This window comes from Orbicella franksi, chromosome 5, assembly GCF_964199315.1.
Source record: "Orbicella franksi chromosome 5, jaOrbFran1.1, whole genome shotgun sequence".
NCBI classification, from domain to species: Eukaryota; Metazoa; Cnidaria; class Anthozoa; order Scleractinia; family Merulinidae; genus Orbicella; species Orbicella franksi.
The window spans coordinates 20,977,421-21,004,403 of NC_138149.1; the positions used below are offsets into that span (position 1 = coordinate 20,977,421).

General features: G+C 39.5%; 2 protein-coding genes across 3 annotated transcripts; one reads left to right on the plus strand and one right to left on the minus strand.

Annotated features, from left to right (window-relative positions):
• The first annotated feature begins 3,598 nt into the window (after positions 1–3,598).
• On the plus strand, positions 3,599–13,425 carry LOC145486700 (uncharacterized). The gene is made up of 3 exons (XM_081465410.1): positions 3,599–4,032; positions 12,028–12,229; positions 13,199–13,425. The coding sequence occupies exons 1-3, from the start codon at positions 3,736–3,738 to the stop codon at positions 13,423–13,425; spliced, it is 726 nt and encodes a 241-aa protein (XP_081321536.1). The 5' UTR covers positions 3,599–3,735.
• LOC145486683 (major facilitator superfamily domain-containing protein 8-like) lies at positions 13,397–26,983 on the minus strand. Of its 2 annotated transcripts, XM_081465397.1 has the most exons (8): positions 26,745–26,983; positions 18,888–19,131; positions 18,113–18,229; positions 17,744–17,902; positions 16,997–17,331; positions 16,237–16,371; positions 14,084–15,727; positions 13,397–13,439 (listed from the first exon to the last, which is right to left on the minus strand). In XM_081465397.1, exons 1-7 carry the CDS (start codon positions 26,847–26,849, stop codon positions 15,455–15,457), a joined length of 1,368 nt encoding a protein of 455 aa, XP_081321523.1. In that variant the 5' UTR covers positions 26,850–26,983; the 3' UTR covers positions 13,397–13,439; positions 14,084–15,454. The 2 variants fall into 2 exon arrangements, with proteins under 2 accessions (XP_081321523.1, XP_081321522.1); XM_081465396.1 differs by lacking the exon at positions 13,397–13,439 and having other exon boundaries at positions 15,455–15,727; positions 17,744–18,229; positions 26,745–26,959.

A 26,983-nucleotide genomic window follows, 5' to 3' on the forward strand; every position in this document is an offset into this window, starting at 1 on the left:
CCCGTGTTTTCCACCTGACCTCGTGTTTTCCACCAGATCCCGTGTTTTCCACCAGATCCCGTGTTTTCCACCAGATCCCGTGTTTTTCACCAGACCTCATGGGTTTTTCCACCAGACCTTGTGTTTTCCACCAGACCTCGTGTTTTCCACCTGACCCCGTGTTTTCCACAGGATCCCGCGTTTTCCACCAGACCCCGTGTTTTCCACCAGACCTCGTGGGTTTTCCACCAAACCTCGTGTTTTCCACCTGACCCCGTGTTTTCTACCAGATCCCTTGTTTTCCACCAGACCCCGTGTTTTCTACCAGATCCCGTGTTTTACACCAGACCACGTGGGTTTTTCCACCAGATCCCGTGTTTTCCACCAGACTCCGTGTTTTCCACCTGACCCCATGTTTTCCACCAGATCCCGTGTTTTCCACCAGAACTCGTGGTTTTTCCACCAGACCCCGTGTTTTCCACATCCCGGAACCCGGGCCCCGCGTTTTCCATCTAGCCGACAATTTCTGCGGAAAATAAAATTCGGGTAAACAATGTCGCGCAGCGCAGTCTGCAACTGTCGGAAGAAATTTTATACTTGCATGATTTCATTATTTTCAACTCCGGTCTATTACTAAAATAAGCATTTTCATATCAACAACCGAAGTTTTACGGACTGATATAGCATCATGACAAAGTCCAGTATTTTCCTGTGTATTTATGGTTAGTAAGTTGAGGTCCCCTCTATAAACCATGATTTGTTGATACGTTGCGTGACGGTACAGTTTCCGTAGACTCACAAGGTTAATGGGACTAAAATATTTGCATTTGCCTTCAAACTTCTAGGCTTTTGTACCTTATGCTTTTATTTCCCCACTAAAATGCTCCAACTTAATGCTCCATTTTCCCCACTAAAATGCTCGGTTAATGCTCATACATAGGGTTTTTTAATTTTAAACATTTAAACGTTTAAACGTTTTAACATAATTAACAGCTCAGGGTGCTTAAAAGACATATACGTAGTATAACTCAACGTATGTAATAGTTTTAATAATGATCTTTTAATTTGATTTGACTACCGCTGACCTCTCCTTAGTCTCCACTCGGCCGTATTAGGGTGGCATTGAGTCTTTATGTTCTCGTATTCGGTACGTGGAAGACAATTAATTTTCCGGCAAAATGCCACTAAAATGTTCGAATAATGCTTAATGCTTTTGCCTCACTAAAATGCTCGAAAAATACTAGCATAATGTACAAAAGCCTACAAACTTCATGCTAAACATTTTCACATTTACTGGTCATGTTTAAGCACAAAAGCCAATTTCTAAAAGTATAATTTACATACAGTTTTCTAAGCTGGAAGCACGGATATTAGCTGACATTTGCAATCGCGTGCTGATTTATCATAAACAAACTCCGTGCAACCAGCGACCGATTCTAATATTTCCGCTGACGAATAAAAGTACAAAACATTTATATTGCCGTTCCTTGGTTCAGGCTTACTCTTATGGCTCTAGAGTACTCTTCCAAACAATTTCGACTGAATACAGACTGAACTATTCATGGGGAGGGGGGGGAGGGGGGGAAAGAGGAAGAGTGTCTGCGTAGGAGCTGAGGCGTCTCCACTAGAACTAATCAACTAATCCCCGGAATTGAAATGTAGTCAAAATACAGCCAATGAAATAAAGCTGTTCCCACAGTAAACATCCCCAAGCCAACGCGATTCAAAAGTCGTGTTCGTGAACAGAATGAATAATTGTCCCAGTTATGTAACAAAAGCACAATAGCACGTCATCTCGCATCCCGACGAAACAGGCGACGTTATTGATCATTGCACGGTCCAGAAGCACAACTAAAAACCAAACCGTCTCGTGTGCACGTGCTTTGCGATGATGCCATTTGTTTTCGCCCGTGCTCGGCCTGCTGCGAAAAACAAGCCTAACCTGCAAACTGTGTTTACTTTAATGACTCTTTAATCTGTCAATCAACCCCCTTTCTGCCCCCCCCCCCCCCTCCCTACACAATAACTTGGGGCTATAGGTCTGCTGAATTTTTTTTTTTTTGGTTTGTTTGCTGGGTTTACACTAGCGTGCAATTCATATGATTTTCTGTTGACGTCAAATTCAAGGTCTCCACTGACATTTGCCAATTAATTAAAATCCGCAAGTTGATTTTGCAACGAAAGCTACTGTATCGTGGCGCTTGACCCTAGGCTTTTGTACATTATGCTTATATTTCCCTACTAAAAATGTTCCACCTTAATGCTCCATTTTTCACACTAAAATGCTCGGTCTTCTCCCAAAAAGTCACTAAAATGCTCGGTTAATGCTCATATATAGGGTTTTTTAATTTTAAACATTTTAACGTTTTAACACAATTAACAGCTCAGGGTGCTTAAAAGACATATACGTAGTATAACTCAACGTATGTAATAGTTTTAATAATGATCTTTTAATTTGATTTGACTACCGCTGACCTCTCCTTAGTCTCCACTCGACCGTATTAGGGTGGCATTAAGTCTTTATGTTTTCGTATTCGGTACGTGGAAAACAATTAATTTTCCGGGAAAATGCCACTAATATGCTCGAATAATGCTTAATGCTTTTGCCTCACTAAAATGCTCGAAAAATACTAGCATAATGTACCAAAGCCTACTTGACCCCTTGTAGTTGCGTGCTATTGTACGATCCAAAATAATTGACTGTTGTAAGTGGACATTGTAGTTGCAGGAGTAATAGGTAATACTGAATCACTGAGTGGATAATACAAGTGACACAGTATATTTACGTGTTCAGCACGTTTAGATTTTTCCCTGTTCTCAGCCAGGATCCCGGACTGTTGACGTTAAAATATACAAATTTCCCCGATTCGCCGAAATCTTACAGTTTCTTACGTCGCGGCAGTTTTCTTAACCTTTAAGGTCGGCACACACGAGGGTACTAGTCCCTGCCACTAGTCCCTGCAACAAGTCGCGGGCACAAGTCCCATTGTGTGAACTAATCATTTTTGCTTCAAAATCTAGTCGCAGGGACCAAACTTTGGTCCCTGCTACTAGTCCCACGAATTCCAACCAGTTTGAAATTGAAGTCCCTGCGACTTCTTACTCAAAACGCTTCGTGTGAACTGTTCGTGGGACAAGTTCCAGCGGCCAGTCCCTTCGTGTAAACTCTTCAGGGGACTAGTTGCGGGGACTAGTTGCGTGTGTGCCGACCTTTATTCGCTTTGTTGGTCTTAGGATATGAGCTGATGTTTTTGCTAATAACAGTATGTATGTAATCCTGGTTCAACTTTTGCGACCTGAAAACATTTCAAATTCAAAAAGTTTTTATTTTAGTTGTGCTGAGAAAAATTAAAAAGTGATATAAAATGGCAAATGTTTTGGCAAATTATCTTATTATAGTTCAAAAGGAAATTTCCTCTTAGTGGAAAATAGAAATGAAAATTCAAATGCAAGCTGCTTGTAATTAGTTCTAACGGATTTTCCTGGAGAGAATAATCCATGTGACCGATAATGGTGATTAGGTACTAAGTGTATCGACACGTCATTCAATAAAACCGGGGATTGTAACTTAGTTCTTTCCAGCCGTTTTAGCTATTAATTGGCCAATTCCTTAAGTGGCGAATGACATAAAAAGTGTCATTGGTAAAGCACTTGCTAGTAATTCCAGCGAGCTCTACATCTCGCGACAACGCTACTTCGCGGCTTTCTACGCAAAAGTATTTCTCCGAGAACAGAAGCTTTTGCCATTGAGTCAAAATGAGCCTCAGTATTGCTCAAGTTGAAGACAGCATCGTTTTCCAAACAGGCCAGGAAGTGATGGCCAACAATGGCGTTGTGTTGTTTGGGATGAGTCCTGGAAATCCCTACTTTAAATCCCGTGTCATCGAGGACTATGTAGAATACCTTGGAAAGGAAAAGAGAAGAATCATTGTGGTCGTGCCTCAGCAACCTGCGGAACACACATACAGAGCTCTGGGAAGCAAGGATGCTGTCAAACGAGCCAAGAAAAATTCCAGTCAGCTAAAATCACACTGCAGGAAAGCTATTGAAAAGGTCAGTAAATCATGCCAGATAAAGTTTTTTTAAGGGAAAATCTGGATATTTTCTTGCCCCTTTAAAGTGCAAAATTGTCTGTCGAGCGTCACAGCATATTTTATTTGTGTGGGATTTCCCACACTTTGTCAGCGCCAGCGATATTTATTCCTTTATTTGTGTACGAGAGCAAAGTGTTTGTCACGTGGTTTCTACTTGGCGTGTACACTGGGTTCCACTAGCAAGAGAGAGGACCCTGGGAACGAGTTTTTGTGCGGCGGTCATTAGTGTGATTACTCTTATCGGCTGTTGTTTTTGGCGAACTTAGACTTGTTTTTAAGATTCGGAGGGAGTCTCAGGCTTTAGGTCACTAATCACAAGACCATCAAAAGACAATCTTGTGACTTCGATAACAATAGCGAGTTCATTGGTAATAGTCAAGAGTTTCACTAAGAAATAACTTAGCGTCGCTTTTAGCGATCGGTATACTGGTAAGACGTGGCATGTTTCTCGAGTTCGTCCTCTTTGTCTGCAGACCAGACACACTCAGCGAGTTCAACCCTTCTCCTCTCTTCCTCCACCTCATTTATATTATGTATTTCTAATATGGGCACTTAACAAATAATAATTTGCAAGAGCTTAACAAATAATAATTTGTTAATAATGTATTTCATATTAGTTTTAATGAATAAATAGGTCAGTCTGCGTGGCCAAAATTTATCCCAACAACCACTTGTCTGGTTTCGATTTCTTGCAGCGCTCTAGCAAACAAAGCTCGACTGTTGACCTAAAAAATTGACATAGGTATAGCTTCATAGTTAAAATTTTGAAAACAAGGGAAGAAGACATAAATCTGTAATTTTCTACCGGAGAAGATATGAAATTCCAACAGCAAAAAATACATGGCCGCAGTTGCACGTGGAATTGGCGAGACAAGCGACGCTGTGCAGTTAAATGGCTGTTTGGGAAAATACTTTATTTTTGTAATTTGTTTCCTCAAAGTGCAACTCAGTTTACCTGGGTACTTATTTGTTTCTTTATTTGCCAATGTACATTTTTTTATCTTACTATTTTTCAGCGCTGAAAATATTTCAAGGTTTTAGTTTAAACTTCAATCAAATTGCCAGAACTTTATTTTAGGACGCGCAGTTGACAAGTTGTTGAATGGTTCAAGGGTTAATTCACAAGGGCAGTTTATTTTTGGAAAGCGAAGCTTGAGTTTGTTTCGAGGCAACACGGCTTTCCTAGGATACCGAAGGTGTAATTTCTCACATTTTCTAAACATGGTCAAAACTGGACTGTTCTTTACTTTTTTTCCTAAAAGTGAACTGCTAGGTATGAAAATCGTGAGTTGAATATACTATTTAGACTGAATGAATACGCAATATGAACAGTCCACCTCAGGCGGTGTGAATTTTTTTAAAATAATTATTATTTTTATATCTTTAATTTCTATGTCGAGTTTATTTATGTATTTAATTATGTTTTTAACAGTCCGAAATATCCCGATATATTAGGACGGCTGTGATGTCACGAAACTCACGTTTCAACCAATGAGAATGCGTGTTTTGGTTGGAGTTTTGTGTTTCACAACAAACCAAGAGATTCAAGATGGCGGACAAAGAGAGTCGCAAATACTTTCCAATGCCATGAATGCGGGCCTTCAGGAGGTATATATTTATCTCGAATTGAGATAAATACTGTCCAAATTATAAAATAAAAGGAAAGTTTGTGTTCGCGTTCCATGTCACAGACAATTCTGCCCAGATAACGATTACCCTCAGACTGAAGGAAGCACTACGGAACGCAATGCGGGCTAAGTTTGACGAGCTGCTGTTATCATTCTTTGGAAAGAGACCGTACAATCGGTAAGCATCTTTACTCTGCATTTTTCTAGGCACAGAAATGATCGATATGAGAATTGAGACTTTATCTGGGGATTATCGGGCCGAAATCGACAGCACGCGCGTGTTCTTATATGCCAGCAAAGATAAATTGTAAATGTCCAAAATGTCATACATTTTGGCTAAATCGAGGAAATGAAATCATTATTAAAACAGAATTTTCAATAACGCATACGAGTGAGAAATTCTTGTTCTTTTATACAAGATAAACTAAGCTAGAAAAATGTAGCCAAAATTTTAGTGTTGTCAGATGCATAGATAGTCAAAAATTCTGTTAATATATTCTTTGCAAATCTGAAATTTCTCCATTTTGGTATTTATTTCAGATATTTCTTGTATCTATTTGTTGCTGTGCTAAACGATATCATGTCTGATTTCCACATTCAAATTATGAAAGCTTACATATAATTCATCGGGTAGAATGCCTGGACATTATTAATTATTCATGACCGGCGAAGCGGCAAATTTGAATGTTTGCGTGTCGTGAAATCTCCTGATTAAGAGAAGAAAGGGTCCAAATTGGCCCAATAGCGTTGATAAAACTTACTGTTCTGGTTTCCAGGAGTTAAAACTTCAACTTTCACGCGCGGCTTTTTGAAGAAGAAGGTTGAATCTTCAATTTAAGCCGTTAAGTAAGTTGATATATGAGGTATAAGGAGTAGCTTTTTGCTCTTGAAAATGGGCAAAAATTGGCCATTTTTTGTATGGGGACCGTTTTCAGAAGCAATTTTCAGACCATCTAAACCGGCCTTCCTAATTTTCACGCACGGCAAATGAAAGATGGCTTTTTACTGAAACAAAACCCGTTTCAAATTTGAAAATCGGTCCACAGGAACCTGTAGCTTTTTGAGTTTGAAAACTTCTTGTTGGAGTTGCATTTGAAAATGGCGCGTCTTCGATGGAAGAGCTATTGTCTTAAGCACACGTCTGTATAACAATGGCTGTCAAAACTAAACAATACCCATTCAAGAAAACCACTTGACTGTAACTGAAATATTCATTACCGCGAATTTCAAAAGTATGCTGTCGGCGCAGCTGATTCATTCGAAAACCTGTTGCTCAATGAACATGGAAAGCGAAATCGTAAGTGATCGGGAGTTCTTTTCAGAACTCTTCGAAACCCCGATCCATCCCCTGCTGATCAACATAGTAGGACAGAGGTAGACAATGTATAGCGTAAGACAATATTTTTTGTAATCCTGCGTAGCAGACGTCTTCTCTTCAAGGAAGAAAGGCGAACGAAAAGCTTGTGATACGCAGACAAAGAGAACAGCACGGGAACCGACCAGCGCGCAGTTGTTTTGCTTAAACGAAAGAACCAATTATTTTTATTCCTATCAAAGTTTTAGGGGATTTCAAGGCGAATAAAGTAAAGTAAACATCGCCAATTACTTTAAAAAAAACTTCAAAGGGGCCAGCGAGTTATTGTGTGACAACAACAGCGCGAAGACTCGTGTCAATCGGTCAGATTTTTTTGAGAAACTCGGCTTTCAAGACCAGATCTTTAGCAAAGAAACAATTATTTTTATTCCTAGCAAAGTTTTAGGGGATTTCAAGGCGAATAAAGTAAGGTAAGCATCGCCAATTACTGAAAAACTTCAAAGAGGCCAGCGAGTTATTGTGTGACAACAACAGCGCGAAGACTCGTGTCAATCGGTCAGATTTTTTTGAGAAACTCGGCTTTCAAGACCAGATCTTTAGCAAAGAAACAATTATTTTTATTCCTAGCAAAGTTTTAGGGGATTTCAAGGCGAATAAAGTAAAGTAAACATCGCCAATTACTGAAAAACTTCAAAGAGGCCAGCGAGTTATTGTGTGACAACAACAGCGTGAAGACTCGTGTCAATCGGTCAGATTTTTTTGAGAAACTCGGCTTTCAAGACCAGATCTTTAGCAAAGAAACAATTATTTTTATTCCTAGCAAAGTTTTAGGGGATTTCAAGGCGAATAAAGTAAGGTAAACATCGCCAATTACTGAAAAACTTCAAAGAGGCCAGCGAGTTATTGTGTGACAACAACAGCGTGAAGACTCGTGTCAATCGGTCAGATTTTTTTGAGAAACTCGGCTTTCAAGCCCAGATCTTTAGCAAAGAAACAATTATTTTTATTCCTAGCAAAGTTTTAGGGGATTTCAAGGCGAATAAAGTAAGGTAAACATCGCCAATTACTGAAAAACTTCAAAGAGGCGAGCAAGTTGTTGTCAACAACAGCGTGAAGACTCGTGTCAATCGGTCAGATTTTTTTGAGAAGCTCGGCTTTCAAGCCCAGATCTTTAGCAAAGAAACAATTTTTTTTATTCCTTGCAAAGTTTTAGGGGATTTCAAGGCGAATAAAGTAAGGTAAACATCGCCAATTACTGAAAAACTTCAAAGAGGCCAGCGAGTTATTATGTGACAACAACAGCGTGAAGACTGGTGTCATCAGTCAGATATTTTTGAGAAGCTCGGCTTTCAAGACCAGATCTTTAGCAAAGAAACAATTCTTTTTATTCTATGCAAAGTACACTTGTAAGGCCTCAGATTCAAAGAGAGTTTACAAAATATTGGCGTTGTTTACAACCGTGGAATTTGGCATGATGAAACTTTAACAACACTAGAACCAGTAAAAAATATTCACAGCTCAATTAAAAATACGCAAATACTAGAAAATAACGCGTACTCTTTACTAACCTTAATATTTGACCACAAAATCGCGTGTACTTCGTCGCTTGACACCAAAAAACTCAATGATTAGAGGACAGTTCACGTTCTCCCACTGCCAAAATGGCCGCTTATTCTCCTTCTCAACGTTTCGTCACAAAAAGTCCCGTTTAATGCTGACTAGAGTCTATGGGAGACAGGAAACAACATGTTTTCTTTGTCCGCATGGAAGGTCCGCCATTTTTCCTGCTAACAATAGTTTCATGACGTCATGGCCGTCCTCATATATCGGGATATTCCGGACTGTTGACTTCACTTTTAATTTTTCTTTTCCGCACTCCGCGTTTTCGGAACAGCCAAGTTTTACGGACAGATGTAACATAATGACAAAGTCCAGTAATTTCCTGTGTATTTATGGTTAGCAAGTTTAGGTCCCCTCTGTAAACCATGATTTGTTGATACGTTGCGTGACGGTGCAGTTTCCGTAGACTCACAAGATTAATAGGACCAAAGCATTTGCATTTGCCTTCAAACTTCATGCTAAACATTTTCACATTTACTGGCCATGTTTAAGCACAAAAGCCAATTTCTAAAAGTATAATTTACATACAGTTTTCTAAGCTGGAAGCACGGATATTAGCTGACATTTCCAATCGCGTGCACAGGATTTATCGTATTAAAACCAATACCGTTCAACAAGCGACCGATTCTAATATTTCCGCTGATGAATAAAAGTAGAAAACATTTACATTGCCTTTCCTTGGGTCAGGCTTACTCCTATGGCTTTAGAGTACTTTTCCAAACAATTTCGACTGAATACAGACTGAACTATTCATGTGGGTGGGGGGGGGGGGGGAGCGTCTGCCGAGGTGCTGAGGCGTCTCCACTGGAACTAATCAACTAATACCCGGAACTGAAATGTAGTTAAAAAACAGCCAATGAAATAAAGCTGTTCCCACAGTAAACGTCCCCAAGCCAACGCGATTCAAAAGTCGTGTTCGTGAACAGAATGAATAATTGTCCCAGTTATGTAACAAAAGCACAATAGCACGTCATCTCGCATCCCGACGAACAGGCCACGTTATTGATCATTGCACGGTCCAGAATCACAACTAAAAACCAAACCGTCTCGTGTGCACGTGCTTTGCGATGATGCCATTTGTTTTCGCCCGTGCTCGACCTGCTGCGAAGAACAAGCCTAACCTGCAAACTGTGTTTACTTCAATGACTCTTTAATCTGTCAATCAACCCCCCCCCCCCCCCCTTAATAACTTGGGGCTATATGTCTGCTGACTCTATTTTTTGTTTGCTGGGTTTTAGTATACGCTTTGAACCAACGGTTTACACGGGATTTTGCCGAGGTAACAAAAATGGCACACGGAGGAAAACCATTTTTCCTTTTCGCTTACGTATTAATGTCAAACGGAGAATCGTGATTTGCTCGTTTACCTTGGACATCAAAACACCATTGCAACTTACCACATTAAATGTCAAGGGCGCTGCATGTGATCTTTTTGACGTATCCATGGGTGTTAACCACGGGAAATTTACCTCCGGAAGTATTGGTCATACTCACTAAATGCAGTTTCCCGTGGTACAAGGGTCATTTACCACAGTAAAAAGAGCCCCGTGTAACCAAACCCTAAGAGAGAAAATTTCCTGGAAACTAAAGTCCAAACATGTTTCTCCTGTAACCGTTTTTTCGTCTGCAGCTTCGGGTCTTATAACCAGGACTGTACGGTATCTTTACTCGACATTCATCACTTCAACGTGACAAAATGCAAAATATTCACTGTAAAGCTACAATTTCTCTGATTTATCCATATCGCATCAATTTTTATTTGACTGAAATTCCACACTAATTCGCATTGCGGACCTATTTTTTAAATTGTGATATATAACAATAACAGAATTAATGACTAATTAAACAACAGAGTGTTTCTGTCGAGGAATTATCGGCTGATAGTTGCCCGCCGCGGAAATTTGATGTTCTTAAAACAAATATTTGCCCGAGAAGCGACGCTTCAAGGGAAAATATGATAGTTTTTAAGAACATCATCAAATTTCCAAGGGGCAACTATCAGACCGATAGTTCCGAGACATAAACACTCTATGGTCTTGATTGTTCACCACTAAATTTTCTTCCGTGCGCCAGTTCAAATATCATACTGAATTATTTTCAACTTTTCTAGATGAAAGCCGTGAAAGCCAAATCTAAAATTTCAAAAAGAAAACAGACAAAACCCACTTAATACAATTTCAATTGTTTATTTTCTATAAGCCCGCTTGTTTACAGAAAAAATTTTTACGGACGAGAACTATCCATCCGGGTATTTTCCTTGGACGGGCATTTTGGGCTAATAGTGTCTCGCCGCGGACGAACATCATCGCGTCATGCGATCAGTTTAAGCCAATAAGAATCGGAGAAAATTTAGTTGTGAACTATAATAAGTTATTAGCACCGGATTGCAAAACTCCTGGCACATATGTCTTTTGAGGACCAGGACAGAAAATAAGAAAAATTCTTAAAAAACACCAGTTTTACTTTGAACGTGATATTTCATCGGAATTCATCGTCCAATATAGCGTGAGCAAGTGTTAAATAAAATTTTATCCAATTGCGAGAAGTGCCGCTGATCGTCTCCAATTCACATAACTGTTTGACGTCTCTTGAGTTCACAACCACTTTCACCTTTGGCGGATTTTTGAATTGTTGGCATCTCTCGATTTCAATTTATTAAGTTTTGTCTTAATGCTGAACTCCTTTGTCGACAGCATGTATCTACGTCATTTCAGAAATACGGCCGAGTAGCCATCTAAATTCCATGTCAGGGAGATAACGTGGAGATAGCAGGTCCAAGTCCCTTTCTGACACTTAGCTGGAGTTGTTTCTCGGTAGACCCTAGTTCAACTCCTCGGTCATGCTTGTAACTAGCCAACTGGTCTACCTCCCATCAGCTGGGATTTTTAAGCCTATGATGTTTAGTTGATATATTTGTTTCTTTCAGTTAAGCGGCATCAGGAGCCCATCCCTTGGAGCGTGCAACTCCCGCACTAGGCATTTTTACAGACCGGTCTACACTAGAAGGACTAGAACTATCAGAGGATTCCTCGCCTCACTCTGCCATTTTTTTTTCTTCTTCCGGTGAAATGAGGACGTCAGTTAGAAATTAAGTCCGTGCTTGTGATTGGTCACTGAGTTTTAGAATTCGCGGTAAATTCAAACCAAAAATAGATCGGTCTGCGAAAACGCCGTGACAGGAATATGGGGTAGTTGCTCACTCCAAGTGATGGGCTCCTGGTGGCATCCTGTGAACTAGCTAGGTGTAGCTATTAAGCGCATTTACTACTATAGACAAAATATACAACAAAACAACAAACGAGATGGTTCATTAAGTCATTAGTATGTCCAGTGGTTAGGAGAGCTGATGTGCATTAGTTTGTTCTTTATGCCTTGTAAAATTTCTCCGCAGGTAAGCAGGTTTGAGGAAATGGCCGGAGAATTTTACATGTTGGACTGGACGCGAGAGGTGGATACACACGAAGCTTACCTAGAAGCTTTGGAGTTCGTCATCAAGTTTTATAAGAACAATTCCAACTTCCGTCTCGATGTAGCAATATCTACTGCCAAGGTCTTAGGCAAAGATGTCACATCTTCCGATGAGAGTGAATCAGGTATGACTGATAAAGACAAATTGTTTCCTGTGAAATGAAACGATTTCTTTCTTCCAAAACTTTAGTGCTAGTTGATTAAGGTAAATTAACTGCTCGAAACCACCGTATAGATCGTTTTCACGTGACGTCATCAAATTCCAAAATCCAAAACTAAAGAGCCACGAAAATTTTTATCCTCATAAGGCATAAGGGGATCTAAACTTAAATCTGTTTACAACTTTTAAGCTCAATAGTGTGCTTGGTTTAGAAACCAGTGCCGTTTGAAGTTCAGAGTTATGTCGGTGCGTGACATACCACTCCGATCGCGTTTGTGGAGAAATATACACTTATCTAATGATTTTTAACCTTTTTAGGAGTTAAAGTGTTAGGAAAAGTGCTTGTGTAAATGTTTGTTGGTTCAGTTCAGATAATCAGTCACCTAGATAGCCAAAGTAAGTTGCAGATGTTTGCACTATTTTCCGGCCGCCATGTTGGTGGAGCACAGAGCTCCACCAACATGGCGGCTCCATACTGGGCTCTGTAAATTTGCGCAAAACATTTCGACGAATATCTGAAGTTTGGGAAAACGCAGAGACCCAAAAATTGGAGAAGTTTCTCCTTTACCTGTCTCCTATAATATCAAAATTTCTTGACTTTATCCACTGAATAGTTTTCGATTTATTTTTTCGTTGCGTGACAGTGAAAACCATCTATTGACTTTGGAAAAGCTGGGTTTTGGATCGTTAGCTCTTGCTTTAATAATTTACTGTTGATGTTGTTGTTTTTTTGGCAATAGAATCATTTTTGCTTTCCCATGTAACTATAGTAATAACAGGACCGCTAGAGACACTAACAGCTCTTCGTATTTATTATGCTAAGCCACAATCATTCTCTGCAGCATCCCGTCGATGGTACGGCTTTTTCTTCAGTGTTCCATCCACATCTTGTTGATGTACCATCATTGATTGTTTATGAATCTTCCTCTTTTAGAATCCTCTGAATTATTTAAGCTCGAAGAAGACGAAAACATCCAAGAGGGAGTTTACTACTTGTTGAAAGAACTCGCTTTCATAATCTCCAGCAAAAACATCTTCAGGACAGACAACGTGGCTGTCATCTATCATCGCAGCTGGCCTGTGTACGAGAAGTTTGTTAATGGACATTATGACGGGGAGCCTAAGAAAGGACTGGGACTAGCCATCATAAAGTACAACTAGATACTTGCTGAGATCTCGTTCTCATTAATTTTTGCGTCATTAGCGGGCGCTCAGGAGCGCGTGCACATACACAACATATACAAAATAGTGTCTCTTGGCTTACGAGAGATAAATCATCATTGTTTTCTCGGAAACGAGCACCGGGACCTATCTATTTTTAAATTTAGTTTGAAGGCAGAGATCACCTTCTTTCTATACAGTGAATATGGACCAATTTCTATTGCAGAGTAAAAAGTTATCACGGAAATTGAGAGCATAGCTAGCACTCGTAAAAGATATACGTGGCCCCAGAACACTGCATGATTGGAACTTTTTTGCATCCCTGTCAACTAAAATATGAGTGCCCTTATCATGAAACGTACATCAAACTGCTCCTTAACATTTATTCAATACATCCATTGTTATATTTCTCGCTTAATTTTCTCTCTATTTTTCTGCACTCTTAATACTTAAGGTGAATGGTTCAAATATAAAAGTTTCTGAAAAAAGATAATTTCAGCAATTATGGGGTTTATTGAGGGTCCTTCTGCTCCTAAACGAACATGAGGACCCCCTTTTTTATTTCAAATTTTTAGTTCTCTTGATATAAGCAGCCAACAGGCAAAGTTTGAAAGAAAATCTAAAGTGAGTTCTATTTCGCTGGAATTACTGTAAAGACTAAACAATTGGGATGAAAGCTTTACAAGTTAGAATTTGTATTTGAAAATAAAAGCCTCCTGCAAGGTTTCGTTAGGATGTACAGCTAGGAATTTGAATAGGAAACTTACTTTTCTGTAGTGAGTTCCAAAAGCATTATTACATATTAGCAATGAGCTTATTCATTCCCTGGAATTGTACCTATATATTAATTTATGTTTATAACTAAAACCGTATGTAAGAGAGTTGACCAATAAAATGCAATCAAAATCAAGAATGCTGTGAATTTTTATGACCAAATACATATCCCTTTGTGACTAAGTGCCCAAATAAGGTATTTCACTATCAAGCGCTCTCATTCAGTCAGTTTCTGTCAGAGTCAGTTTCTGCTGTGACTTAATTATTCTAAACTTAGAAGTTATAACTTTTAAAAAAATGTGGCTACCAAGGTTGCATGTCAATGTACAGGCACACTATCGGCTACCCTCAGGGCTCTCCTGTTATGTGCATAACTATTAGACAAGAACATGAAGAGGTTCTGGGGTTCAAATGAAGCTGTTAACTGATTTAGAAGGAAAGAAAGGAAACAAATAGACGAAGATCCATATCGGTTTCCACTGACCAGCGGAAAGAAAACCTCAACCTCGTTTCCAGGATCTCTCATCTTCCCGTCCTCCCTCTTCCTCTCTCCGGGGTGGCGGGGAGATGAGAGACCCTGGGACCGAGGTTGAGAAAACCTTTGGGAGTTAAAATCAAAAACTTGGCCGGAAGGAAATGCCCCGGAAAGAAAATGTACTGACAATTAAGAGCGAGAGGCCAAAAGTTCTGTTCTAATGTGGTAATGAAGCACCACCTCTGCCTGTGCAAAAAAGGGTCTTGTAAGAGACAGAACCCCAAGAGCGCCAAAAGTTTCTCCTTGGAAACCAAACAAAGACTTTCATTTTAGCCAGATTAATGTAATGGAGCACTAAAAACTGAATTGCCAATTTGGGGACCATGAGTCAATAACGAGTTCAGTCCCCGTACACTACTAACATACCTTCTAACCAGGATTCGCAAATTCTTCTTGTTTTAATTCTTTCAGCTGTACCTCGCTTGGTCATTTGATGTGTACATTAAAACTTATTACACATAAATCAATTGTTTTTAATCATTTTGTAAGCTACTTCTTTCATTAAATAGCTAGCAGAATGAACCTCGTTAAAAGAGTCTTTACATCTTTATTTTAAATAGTGCTCAGGAAAGGAAACGTGTTCTAGGGACGGGACGGGACAGTTCCCGTACAGTAGAATACAACGGAAGCATTTATGTACTTGGTACTTGACAATCTTTTTCTATGCGCATAATGATGATCCTAACTTATCTGTTGACATCTGGACACGTTTTTTAGTCTTTAATCTTGAGGATTCATGAGCCCTTGTTCCACTGAATCAATTAATGTCACTTCCAGCGAGGATATGCGTCTATTTTCTGGAAGGAGTGGGGTTTCTTCTGGCTCAGGTGGACGGTAAAGGAACAAAAACAGGGCGACACCTAGGAATGTTAGTCCAGCTGAGCCCATGAAGAGAAGCTCCCACCCTTGGATTGTTAACTCCGCTTTGCTGAGGAGTGGAGCGATCACTTTTCCGATCGACATCGCAGTGATACAGTAAGGCATTATGACTGGCTAAAGGAGAAAAACAAATTATGAAACAAAATGATAATCAGGAAATACAATTAATGAGTAATTATTAAGTACATTATTAAGAATATTCGAATTACCAAAAAAAACCTAAGAGCTACCTAACACGCTCAACGCGGAAATTTTGTGGGAGGGGTGGTAGGGAGTGGAAGTGATGTATTGGGATCCGGTAAATGCTAACTCGCGCTACTGGCAGATTTGTTTGTTTGCTTGCTTGTCTGTTTACAATTATGAGATACTAAATGTTTTTGCCAGCTTCAGTAGGGAAAAGTGTAAGAAATGAAACTGGGACAGGAATGAAAAGCAACCAAAACCGAGTTTAACACTTCTAATCTGTTCTGAAAAAAAATATCAAACTAAATTAAAACAACGCACAGTCTTCGTCGTGAGTGACTGCATTGGGAAGATCCTAAATTTCCCTCATGCTATGGTTCAGTCACCTTCAGCATGTTCGAGTTCATCTCAGGTTGTTTACAAAGGGTCCCTTTTCTTACCATCATGGACTTGGCCACATATTTGGTCGTCAGTGAAGGTAATATTACTCCAGCCACAGAATACGTTAAAAACACCATGATTACTCCACCAATGAAAAGAGCTTCTTTGACCGTAACTCGCAAAGTGTTTAGAATCTGATAAAATGAATCAAAAGTAGAAATTAGGAGCGAAAATAAACTGATCCAAACAAAAACGCAGTTTGGTCACCCTGTTTATAAGAGCAGATGCTGATGTTAATTATGGGATGTTTTACTAAACTAAATGACGGTGAAAATCCCTTTTTTGGCAGAAATGTTTCAGGCTTTAATTTCACATGACTGCGATGATTAATCTATCTTTGCATCTTTCTCCGCAGTTCAAATATATGATCTTTCATACATTTACTCACGGAAAGAAGTAACTCGGTAGCTCTTTAAATGATACAAGAAAGAGAGTTGTTAAAAAGTTAACGCTTCAGATTTGAGGTATTACAGAGCTCAAGTAAAAGGGAAATCACATGTTTTGATCAGAAAATATGGTAAAGGCTGGTTAAACCTAGCAAGACAACCCCACCAAAACCTCTCGAGAGATAACGAGTTAAGGGAGTGAAAGCTACTCGAAAATGTTTTACAAATTCTCCCAGTGGGAGAATTCGATAAGGTGCTCTACATTGTAAAGAATAAAGTATTAAAATTTGCGATCACTATAAGATTCGCAAATAGCAAAAATCGAATTCAGTAACAACAAGCTCAAGAATTAATTACAACTTTACGCACTTACCGAAGGCCCGCCGAGATAGGAGACAACTATCGCAGTGATCATGAGCATATAACAGGCTATAAGGACCAGTCTTTCGCCGTTTTTATTGTCAGCCATACACGGGGCTTTAGAGAGCAACGCCATGGTGAGTGAGGCGACAGTGGCTGTGCCTGAAACACCAACCATCAACCAACCATACTGCATGACCTCAAGCTGGAAATGATTGTAAGCGACCAGTGGTAACACAAAGCCAACCCACGTGGTTATATAGCCATTCAATAGATACAGCATCAGGCCAAGAAGTACACCACGTGACTTGAGTGAACGTACCACTGACACGTCATCGTTGGAGCCCCCTTAAAAATAAAGTTCATGGAGATAACATTTTTCTTGTCAGCGTGTTTCCTAGAGATGGTTGAAACCAATCATTTTTAGTAAACCAAAAACTAATATGAAGCAAACAACACTTTGGTGTATATCCCGATTTCAAGAGGGAGGGGTTGGTGGAGTGTGTATTCTAGGGGAGTGGCTAGATTGATGGGAGATGTTAACAGAGCAAGTGCGGTATATTCTGGATCATAGCGACATGTTCTACCTTGTGAACGAGGAAAGTTTTTACTCTTTATAATGGCACACTCGTTTTCAAAAATATTTTGTTGTGTAACAGATCTTCATTACTTAATTATGGTTTTAGTTGTCACATTTCTTATGTTTAACTGACTTAGTTTGACGTAGTCTGTGGTATGAACAACAATTAAACAAACTCACCGATTGGAGAACAGTTCGTTTCGTCCAGAGCAAATTTGACCAGGATTAACGAGACACACAAGAAGAGGATGGTGAGAGTTGCTGGAGCAGAGAACTCATCGAGTCCGGTTGCTTTACCAAGAGCATTCTTGCTAAAGTTGGGTAAAAAAGTTGCTGATGCTGTGAAGAAACGACGAAAATGAGACTTCATAACGATATTGGTGGTGCTTCGTGTATGCTGCTGTTGGTCATCCCAATGATAATTATTTATGAAGACAATACTGCTAAAAAACCATGAAGACGACATTATGTTTGTGATGGTATAATTATTATTTATTGCCTTAGTTATCATCACCGGCAGACAAGTGAATATTGTTTGTGGTTGTTTACCGATCGTGGATGACATCACTCCAACCATGCATGTAACTCTGTAGTAGGACATGAACTTTGTGCGGGATTCTCGACTGGTGTTGGCGCCAATGAAGCCATAAGCAACTCCTCCACTACCTGGGAACAAACAAAATACAGGCTTGTGTTGACTAGGATGGTGCTCGCTTGATTCACTAGGTTCACTAGATTCACTAGGTGACACACTAGGTTTGTCTTGTGTGACAATCTTAGCCATCATTGTTGCCTCTTTCATGTTTTTCTCCTTGGTGAATTGAAGAACGGGGGTGCTCGTTGTACCTATTACGGGCTGAAAACTTGGTTTTTGGTCCCTCTTAGGGTGTTTAGCTTCAAAAAGTCCACAGCGAGAGCTTTCGCGGTACCTTTGGGGTATTGAGCCGAAAAAGATATGACAATCAAGTTTGAGCGTAGAAGGTATTTGAAGCAGTCGTTTTTATCGCTATTAAAAAATTATGAAAGTGTCAGTTAATGTCTTGTTTTAGAATTGGTACTTCTTAGGGGAAAAAAGCAATTCAAAAAAATATCTTGGTACCTCTTAGGAGTTCTTTTCAAAATTTCCCACGAGCACCCCCATCTCTTTTGTATAGGAGCGCCTCTCCCGGGAAATGACGATCCTTTACCACTAAAACGATCGAGATTCTACTAAACACTTCAAGGCATCATCACCGTTAGCTCTGGAGGCTACCGGGATTTTTGTACGTGGAAACTGATGGCTTATCACCGACAAGGACTCCGAAGTATTCGTTGATTTTCTCACCTGCACCGAAACCAGCCAACGCTCTTCCCAGAATGATAAGCAAAACAGAGTTGGCTTTCTGCGCAGCAATGTACATCACATTTCCACCAATGGCGATTATCAGAGAAGCTACGAGAACAATCTTGATTTGACGGAGTTTCTTGACAAGTAGGCTGGCTAGTGGCTGAGAGATTCCTTGTCCCAAGGGAAATAAGCTCTGGGCCAAGGAGAGGTATACAGCGGCAGAAGATCTATTCTTAGATAGCTGGAAAGAAAAAAGGTGGTTAGCCTACTTTAGACACATACCGGAGGGACCCCATCTGAGGTTTCGTGCGTTAGCAAAAGATCTGACGGATGGAAACGTTAACACGGAAACATTGTAAATAACAAAATCTTACTGATGCACTGCGTTTTTCGAAGGTCACCAAGTACCTAATGTTAAGAGTTTTAAAATCAGTATTAAGAGTAAAGACCTATTACTCTTAATAGCTCAAAAACAGCTGAGCACTCCAATATGCTCACAAACAAAACAACTTGTGAAGTAGCAATACATTTTAACAAAATCCCACACACTCTAGATGACTTTTCGTTCAATGTATTGATCAGGTACAGACCCCAAACAACTCTGAGGAGATCGATAGGCTTCTAATTACAAAAGAGGCTTATTGGAGTGCTCAGCTGTTCTCTTTGGCACCCCATGGCTTAAATAAAAGAAAGGAATTTCATTCGAAAAATAGAATTTGTTATAATTAATGAAGTCCTTTCCTATATTGTACGTTATTGATTGATCGTTGAAAGGCCCTTTTCTTGGATTTTGTCAGCGTTTTAGGTGTTGATTAGAATCAAAAGCCCTGTCAAGGGATCTTATTATGATTAATATTATTTAAGGGCCCTCCAGGGATTTTGTTGCTAATTTGCCCTTTCAGGCTCCAAAGGCCTCGTTTTGGGATTTTGTTACAGTTGATGTTTTCAGTTATATGTAGGGGAAGGTTTTACTTTTTCCAATGCTTGCCGGGTTGCCTCTTCGGTTATTTTATTTGTTTTAGCCAGTTTGGTCTTTTAGTTTTTAGCTTTTATCTCTCAGACTCTGCCGATTATTTTCATAATAGTTTGTTTTTGACTTATTCAATATTTTTTCGCTTTGTTGATTTTGTTTTTTGTTCTTTGTTAATTAACACCACTTTTTGCTCTTTTACGTGATTTTGTACTTTTATTAATTGTCACTTGTAATTACGTAATCACTAGCACCTTAATCTTATTTAAAGCTCGTTTTTATTCAAAAGTTGTAATCACTGAAGAAGGTCTCCGACCGAAACGTTTTTTATTAAACTTTTTAATCTTTTTTACGTCAGAAGTTGTCCGTTCTCACAATTTTTTAACTTTCTATATATATACATATGATATCTTTTATTTATTTATTTATTATTTATTTATTTAATTATTTATTTATTTATTTATTTATTTATGTTATACATTATCATTAAATTGTTAATAGTTTTAACTTTATGTAGCTAAGGTATATTTTATTGTGTAAATAGTGTCCCCAATTAGTTTTTTAAGCTAAATAGTATTGATACTTTGATAAAGTCTTTCATTCATTCATTCATTCATTCCCTAACTAAAATCCGGGCTAAAACAAATCACTATCCTAAAATATTACTGGTAAAGTTTCTGACAATTTAACTGCTGATATGACCTCCGATTAATTCCTTGCCCGTTTTTTCATACAATTTCCTTCAAATGTAATATCTTGAGTTAATCTTTGTTTTCCTGAACAACTTACTTTTACCAGCAGAAAAATCAAACCGGCTGTGTGACTCAATGTGACTACATCTTGGGTCACGCTAGGTTTTCGAAGAAAACCATTTGCAAGATGTTCATTGATCGTATTGATCGTTTGCATTTGGGAGTAAATTAAAAGTTGAAGTTTGTAAGACTATGTAACAGCTGTTACGCATTTAAACTCTAAAGCAAAATCGCGAAATCGGAAAACGATGGCTAAAATGTAGCATATAGCAAATAAATATTCACCTTTCGCTCCCGCAAACTTCACAGTCGAATCTTCAAGATCGGGTCCTGTTTACCAAGCTGAAGTTGTCTGCCAATTCACTGCCAATTCGCCATCTGCCAATTCGACCGGCTGAAACTGTCTGCCAATTCGATTTAAAATTCAGTAGTGGAAATTAGAACATAAAATCATTTAAATATCTTTACCAATTGCTCAAAAACAATTTCTAGCTGCATTGAAAGCTATTAATTTGCGCCAAACGCTCACGTAAATTTGTAAAAAGATGCTGTAAATATCCTTTGTTCAGAAGTGAATAACTCGTTGCGTGACTTTTCAATTGACACCAACGTGGTATCGTTTGAAAGCTTACCGTCTTATTAGTCCATCTCAACGGCTTCTACACCCATCTCAACGCAATTACTATCGAAAAATTGCAACCGAACATCGTGCTTTCATAACATACACACTTGTACTGGCTTTTCCGGAAGTGAATAACTCATCACGTGACTTTTCAATTAACAGCAGCTTGGTATCATTTTAAAGCTTACCGTATTGTAAGTCCATCTCAACGGCTTCTACACCCATCTCAACGCAATTGCTATCGAAAAATTGCACCCGAACATCGTGCTTTAATAACACACACACTTGTACTGGCTTTTCCGGAAGTGAATAACTCGTCACGTGACTTTTCAATTGACAGTAACTTGGTATCATTTTAAAGCTTACCGTATTGTTAGTCCATCTCAACGGCTTCTACACCCATCTCAACGCAATTACTATCGAAAACTTGCAACCGAACATCGTGCTTTAATAACACACACACTTGTACTGGCTTTTCCGGAAGTGAATAACTCGTCACGTGACTTTTCAATTGACACGAACTTGGTATCCTTTGAAAGCTTACCGTCTTATTAGTCCATCTCAACGGCTTGTACACCCATCTCAACGCAATTACTATCGAAAAATTGCACCCGAACATCGTACTTTCATAACATACACACTTGTACTGGCTTTTCCGGAAGTGAATAATTCGTCACGTGACTTTTCAGTTGACAGCAACTTGGTATCATTTTAAAGCTTACCGTATTGTAAGTCCATCTCAACGGCTTCTACACCCATCTCAACCCAATTACTTTTTAAAAGAAAAGCACATGATCTTTCCAGGCATATTTAAGATTTCCATCGCATGGCTTGTTGAGTTTCAAGACAAAATGGAAACCGTACTAATTAGCGGTATCCACGTTGCTGTTTGTAATCAGTATTATAGGAAATAGCGTGAGATGGTGATTACGAAACTTGGGAAAAGAACATTATCATCAACGACCATCAACCGTGGGCTTTCAGCTTACAGGAGCGAACGATTGATGCCACCGCCGCCCTAAATCAGTTGTTTACCTTGCCATTTGACCGACGATTGTTATCATACAGGCATTCCCATTGCCAACATCGCTATCGATGAAAACTAAAAATTCAACACTTGTGATAGCGTTAAATAAGTTTATCTTCTTTTGCTTTCAAGTTTATTCTGTTTCCACTGGAGAAAGCGCGGTTCTCATTTTTTTTTTCCTTTTTTTTAAATTGTACCTTTGGTTGTCTAATTAAATTGAACGTCAACGTTTATTCTTATTTCTATCGGGAACAACATACTTTGGTAAATTGTCCATTCAAGTGTCCTCTTTAATTGTTCTGTTAAAACACAAATACTTTCACCAATCAAAATAAATAAAATCAGAAATCTACCGAACTGTTTGTCTTTCCGTTGTTGGATGCAATGTTAAAGAGCAATCGAAGCAAGCAAGCACACGAATGACAAGAATGTAAAGAGTAAGGACTGTCCACTTGATTGCCGGATTCGGATAACACTCAGGTCCAGAACAATGCCACGAAAGGTACGTATAACTCTTGTTCTAATTCTAATATATAGATTTAGGCCAGCCTAAAAGCGTAGCTCCTGGGCCGCGTTGTTCAGAGTCAAATAACCCAGGAGAAAGGTAGAATTTTGATTTCAGTTTTGTAGCTTTGCGGCGCGGTTCTCTGTATATTGTTTGGCCTTCTCACGGTTTTGAGCTTTAATAATCACTGTATACACAAAACAAAGCAGCCAAAAAACATTTGTATAGAAAAAAAAGTTATAATTCGGTTAACTTTTAATCCTTGGTTAGCGTTAACCGGCTTCCGAACAATCCTGCCCTGTTTTCAACAAGTTAACCTGAGATGAGCCCGCAATCCAATTGAAAACCAGCACTTGGTCAGCGGTCAACTTCAAAAAAACACGCGACCTCGATAAGCTGTAAACTTGAGCCCGCGATATGGTCACATGATACTGGTCAGCGGATACCTTGTTTTGACAGGTGTCAATTGATCATAACATGGATGTCCAATATCAAAGAAGTACACGGTAAACCAAGACTACATGTCTCTGTCAACCTATTATTTGGAGTATGGCGGCCATGTTGCGCGACTCCGTCGTCGTCGCCGTCGTGCGTACGCGCCCACGAGCAATACCGCTAGCCATGATGACCATGAGAAAATCAACTCATGGGTTTCCTTTTCTCTCCTATATGAGTATGGGGCTCCGCTTGGCGGCCCTTCGGGCCGCCGGAGCTCCGCTATAACTAGCTTTTCTAATGGGGTACCACCTTCTTTGCAATTCATTCACAACAGAAATCCAGGGCCCACCACGCTCTTGATTACCAGCGGTTGGCTCAGTTGATAGCAGAGACTGGGCTTCCAAATGAAACCCGCATGGCTGCAGGACTGAAGGAAGGGTCATACTGGCAAAAATCGCCACCGAATATGTCAATGGTCCGCCAGAGCAGGGCATGATAAAAGCAATTTATAACCTCTGGCGATCCACCTTTTTTGTTAAGTTGGTGACCGAAATGTTACAAGTAAAGGTAAGATACGCAGGTAGAAGCCGAAAAAATTTTTCTTGTTTAAGTAGAACCTTATTCGCCCAATTTCTTTGATATACTTATCAATTAAAGTCTAAGAAAGTATTTTTAGGAAGCGGAATAGCGAGCTTCACCAACTTACATCCTTTACAACGCAACTTTCGCCAACAGGCAAATGTAAAAAGACTAAGGATGCAAATGGTCTATGAGATCCTGGAGGGAAGAATATCGTGAGTATAAATTCCTTTAACTTCAAGCAGGACAAGACAACATCGTACGATATAGTATGTAAACTTGTACATTATAAATCAACATGTCCCGATATAACGTAACGAACTCAAATCTTATGTTACAGCTTTACGAATCTCGCACGATTTGGAGACACAGTGCCGTTTTGCCCACAGGGTGATATAGGTAAGATGCATTGAGCAGAGATCAGTGACAACCTTAGGCCGATACAATACCTCAATAATTAGTAGATTTAAATTCTGAATTTCTTACAATGAATAACTGACTTGTACTGAATTCGCTGTAGTGACTGCAGACGCCACAGAAAGTTGCCAGCAGGGTATAAAGACGCAGCTCAGACGTCGCTCAAAATTAAAGGTTGGTAATGAAAATTCATAACAAAGTGAAAAGCTAAGGGCCTGGGAAAAATAACACTGGTAATAGCAGAAAGGCTGAAATGTACATATGTAGGGCTGTGTGTTGATCCTTGAACGTAAGCCCTACATGGCTGAATTAAAATTTGTTAACAGGTGAAGAAAAGAAAACTAGCTGAAAGTATTACTAAAGACATGAAGGAACGCGAAGCTCCACAAGCATCCAAAAGGCTGTACACGCCCACAGAAGATGCAGACGATGCTGTGGCAATTAATCTAGTAGTTGAAGATACTGAAGAAGAACAGTTAGAGTATCGCTTCAAGGTGACCCCCCAGATGGTGGAGGAGAGGGTGAAGGCGATGAAAGGTTATCTTCTGGATATAGCAGGCGTCCCACCATCAGAGGATACACCCCTTCCTCACTTGGAGCGGCACCAAGCGTGGTTGTTGCTCGGAGGATACCAGAAGCAGTACAAGAATCTTGAAACCTACGATTTGGGCGCAAACACATTTTCTTATTACATCTTCCCAGATGTGATGCGTCATTTAGAACACCTTTTCAAGGCAAAACCAAAACAAAGAAAAGGCTTTGTCCCACTTATGGCATGTATGGATACTTTCTTGAAGTACGACTTGCCGGAATATATCCCGGACCAGTGCTATTATGTCAATACCGTTCTTGTTTTTGAGGCAGTGACGAAAATCATCATGGACTTGGAAAAATGCTCGTACGAGATGGCCACAGGGATCGGTCTGGGGATAAATGTGCCAACCAAGACACCGTATGGCATTGAATTGGATTCCCTCATTAAAGAAAAGAAGCAGAGAAGGGAGCTTGCCAAGGTCCAGAGAAGAAGCAATCGTAAACAGCCTACACCCAAGAGACTGTTACGTTCGAAAGGAAAACCCCAAATTGATTCCCCTATTTAAGGGTGTTTAGTTTCATCTAACGCGCGCTCAATGGTTGAAATCAGAACGTACTCTGCCTTTCCGTTTTCTTTCCAATAATTTTTCTTCTTACTGACATTAAAAAAAATACAAAAATATACCGCTGACCAATAAAAGTCATGTCTGTGTTTTAGAAAGCCCGTTAAGATGGGTGTAAAAGCCGTTTAGACGCACTAATAAGATGGTGAGTTTTACAGTGATACCAAGTTGGTGTCAATTGAAAAGTCACGTGACGAGTTATTCCCTTCCAGAAAAGCCTGTACAAGTGTGCATGTTATCAAAGCACGATGTTCGGGTGAAAGTTTTCGATAGTAATTGCATTGAGATGGATGTACAAGCCGTTGAGATGGACTAATAACACGGTAAGCTTTAAACTGATACCAAGTTGCTGTCAATTGAAAACACACGTGACGAGTTATTCACTTCCGGAAAAGCGGGTACAAGTGTGTATGTTATATTAAAGCAGGATGTTCGGGTGCAATTTTTCGATGGTAATTGCGTTGAGATGGGTGTAGAAGCCGTTGAGATGGACTTACAATACGGTAAGCTTTAAAATGATACCAAGTTCTTGTCAATTGAAAAGTCACGTGCCGAGTTATTCACTTCCGGAAAAGCCAGTACAAGTGTGTGTGTTATGAAAGCACGATGTTCGGGTGCAATTTTTCGATAGTAATTGCGTTGAGATGGGTGTAGAAGCCGTTGAGATGGACTTACAACACGGTAAGCTTTAAAATGATACCAAGTTGTTGTTAATTGAAAAGTCACGTGACGAGTTATTCACTTCCGGAAAAGCCAGTACAAGTGTGTATGTTATGAAAGCACGATGTTCGGTTGCAATTTTTCGATAGTAATTGCGTTGAGATGGGTGTAGAAGCCGTTGAGATGGACTAATAAGACGGTAAGCTTTCAAACGATACCACGTTGGTGCCAATTGAAAAGTCACGCAACGAGTTATTCACTTCTGAACAAAGGATATTTACAGCATCTTTTTACAAATTTACGTGAGCGTTTGGCGCAAATTAATAGCTTTCAATGCAGCTAGAAATTGTTTTTGAGCAATTGGTAAAGATATTTAAATGATTTTATGTTCTAATTTCCACTACTGAATTTTAAATCGAATTGGCAGACAGTTTCAGCCGGTCGAATTGGCAGATGGCGAATTGGCAGTGAATTGGCCGACAACTTCAGCTTGATGTCCTGTTTCCCTAAAAATGCTTTCTGTCAGCGAATTTCACTAGATTTTACCTGGAAAACATTGTAAAGCTCGCCAACAGAAAACATGGAGGAAGAAATCCTTTTTGAATGTGGAAAACCATTTCCGGTTTGATCGGCACGTTTTTAAAATTTCATGGAGTCAACGAAATCGTCACCAGCAAATCCTGCAAATTGAACACATCCTAAACAAAACAAAGAAATAGATACTCACAGACAGGATATATGGGTATATTGAAGTCATAACTACAGCCCATTCCAAATAATTGACAAAGCCGACCAGGAGAACCACTGCAATATTCGTCTTGCTCAATGCCATGTCTGCAATCTTCTACGTTCAGGTGAAATATGGAAACTGAAACATTTAGATGCAATTGTTTGCTGTCAAGTAATGCTTGATCAGAGAACTGGTTCAAAGATAAACCGAAATATTCTTTATCTCGGATTGATGCT

Excerpts from the sequence above, each read along its gene's own strand:
- LOC145486683 (XM_081465396.1), bottom strand. The coding sequence starts at position 26,849 with ATGGCATTGAGCAAGACGAATATTGCAGTGGTTCTCCTGGTCGGCTTT. Across the intron at positions 19,132-26,744 it reads TATACCCATATATCCTGTCT|CTATCTAAGAATAGATCTTC; the intron begins GTGAGTATCTAT and ends TTTTCTTTCCAG. Across the intron at positions 17,332-17,743 it reads AACGAACTGTTCTCCAATCG|GGGGCTCCAACGATGACGTG; the intron begins GTGAGTTTGTTT and ends TTTATTTTTAAG.
- LOC145486700 (XM_081465410.1), top strand. The coding sequence starts at position 3,736 with ATGAGCCTCAGTATTGCTCAAGTTGAAGACAGCATCGTTTTCCAAACA. Across the intron at positions 4,033-12,027 it reads GCAGGAAAGCTATTGAAAAG|GTAAGCAGGTTTGAGGAAAT; the intron begins GTCAGTAAATCA and ends ATTTCTCCGCAG. Across the intron at positions 12,230-13,198 it reads TTCCGATGAGAGTGAATCAG|AATCCTCTGAATTATTTAAG; the intron begins GTATGACTGATA and ends TTCCTCTTTTAG.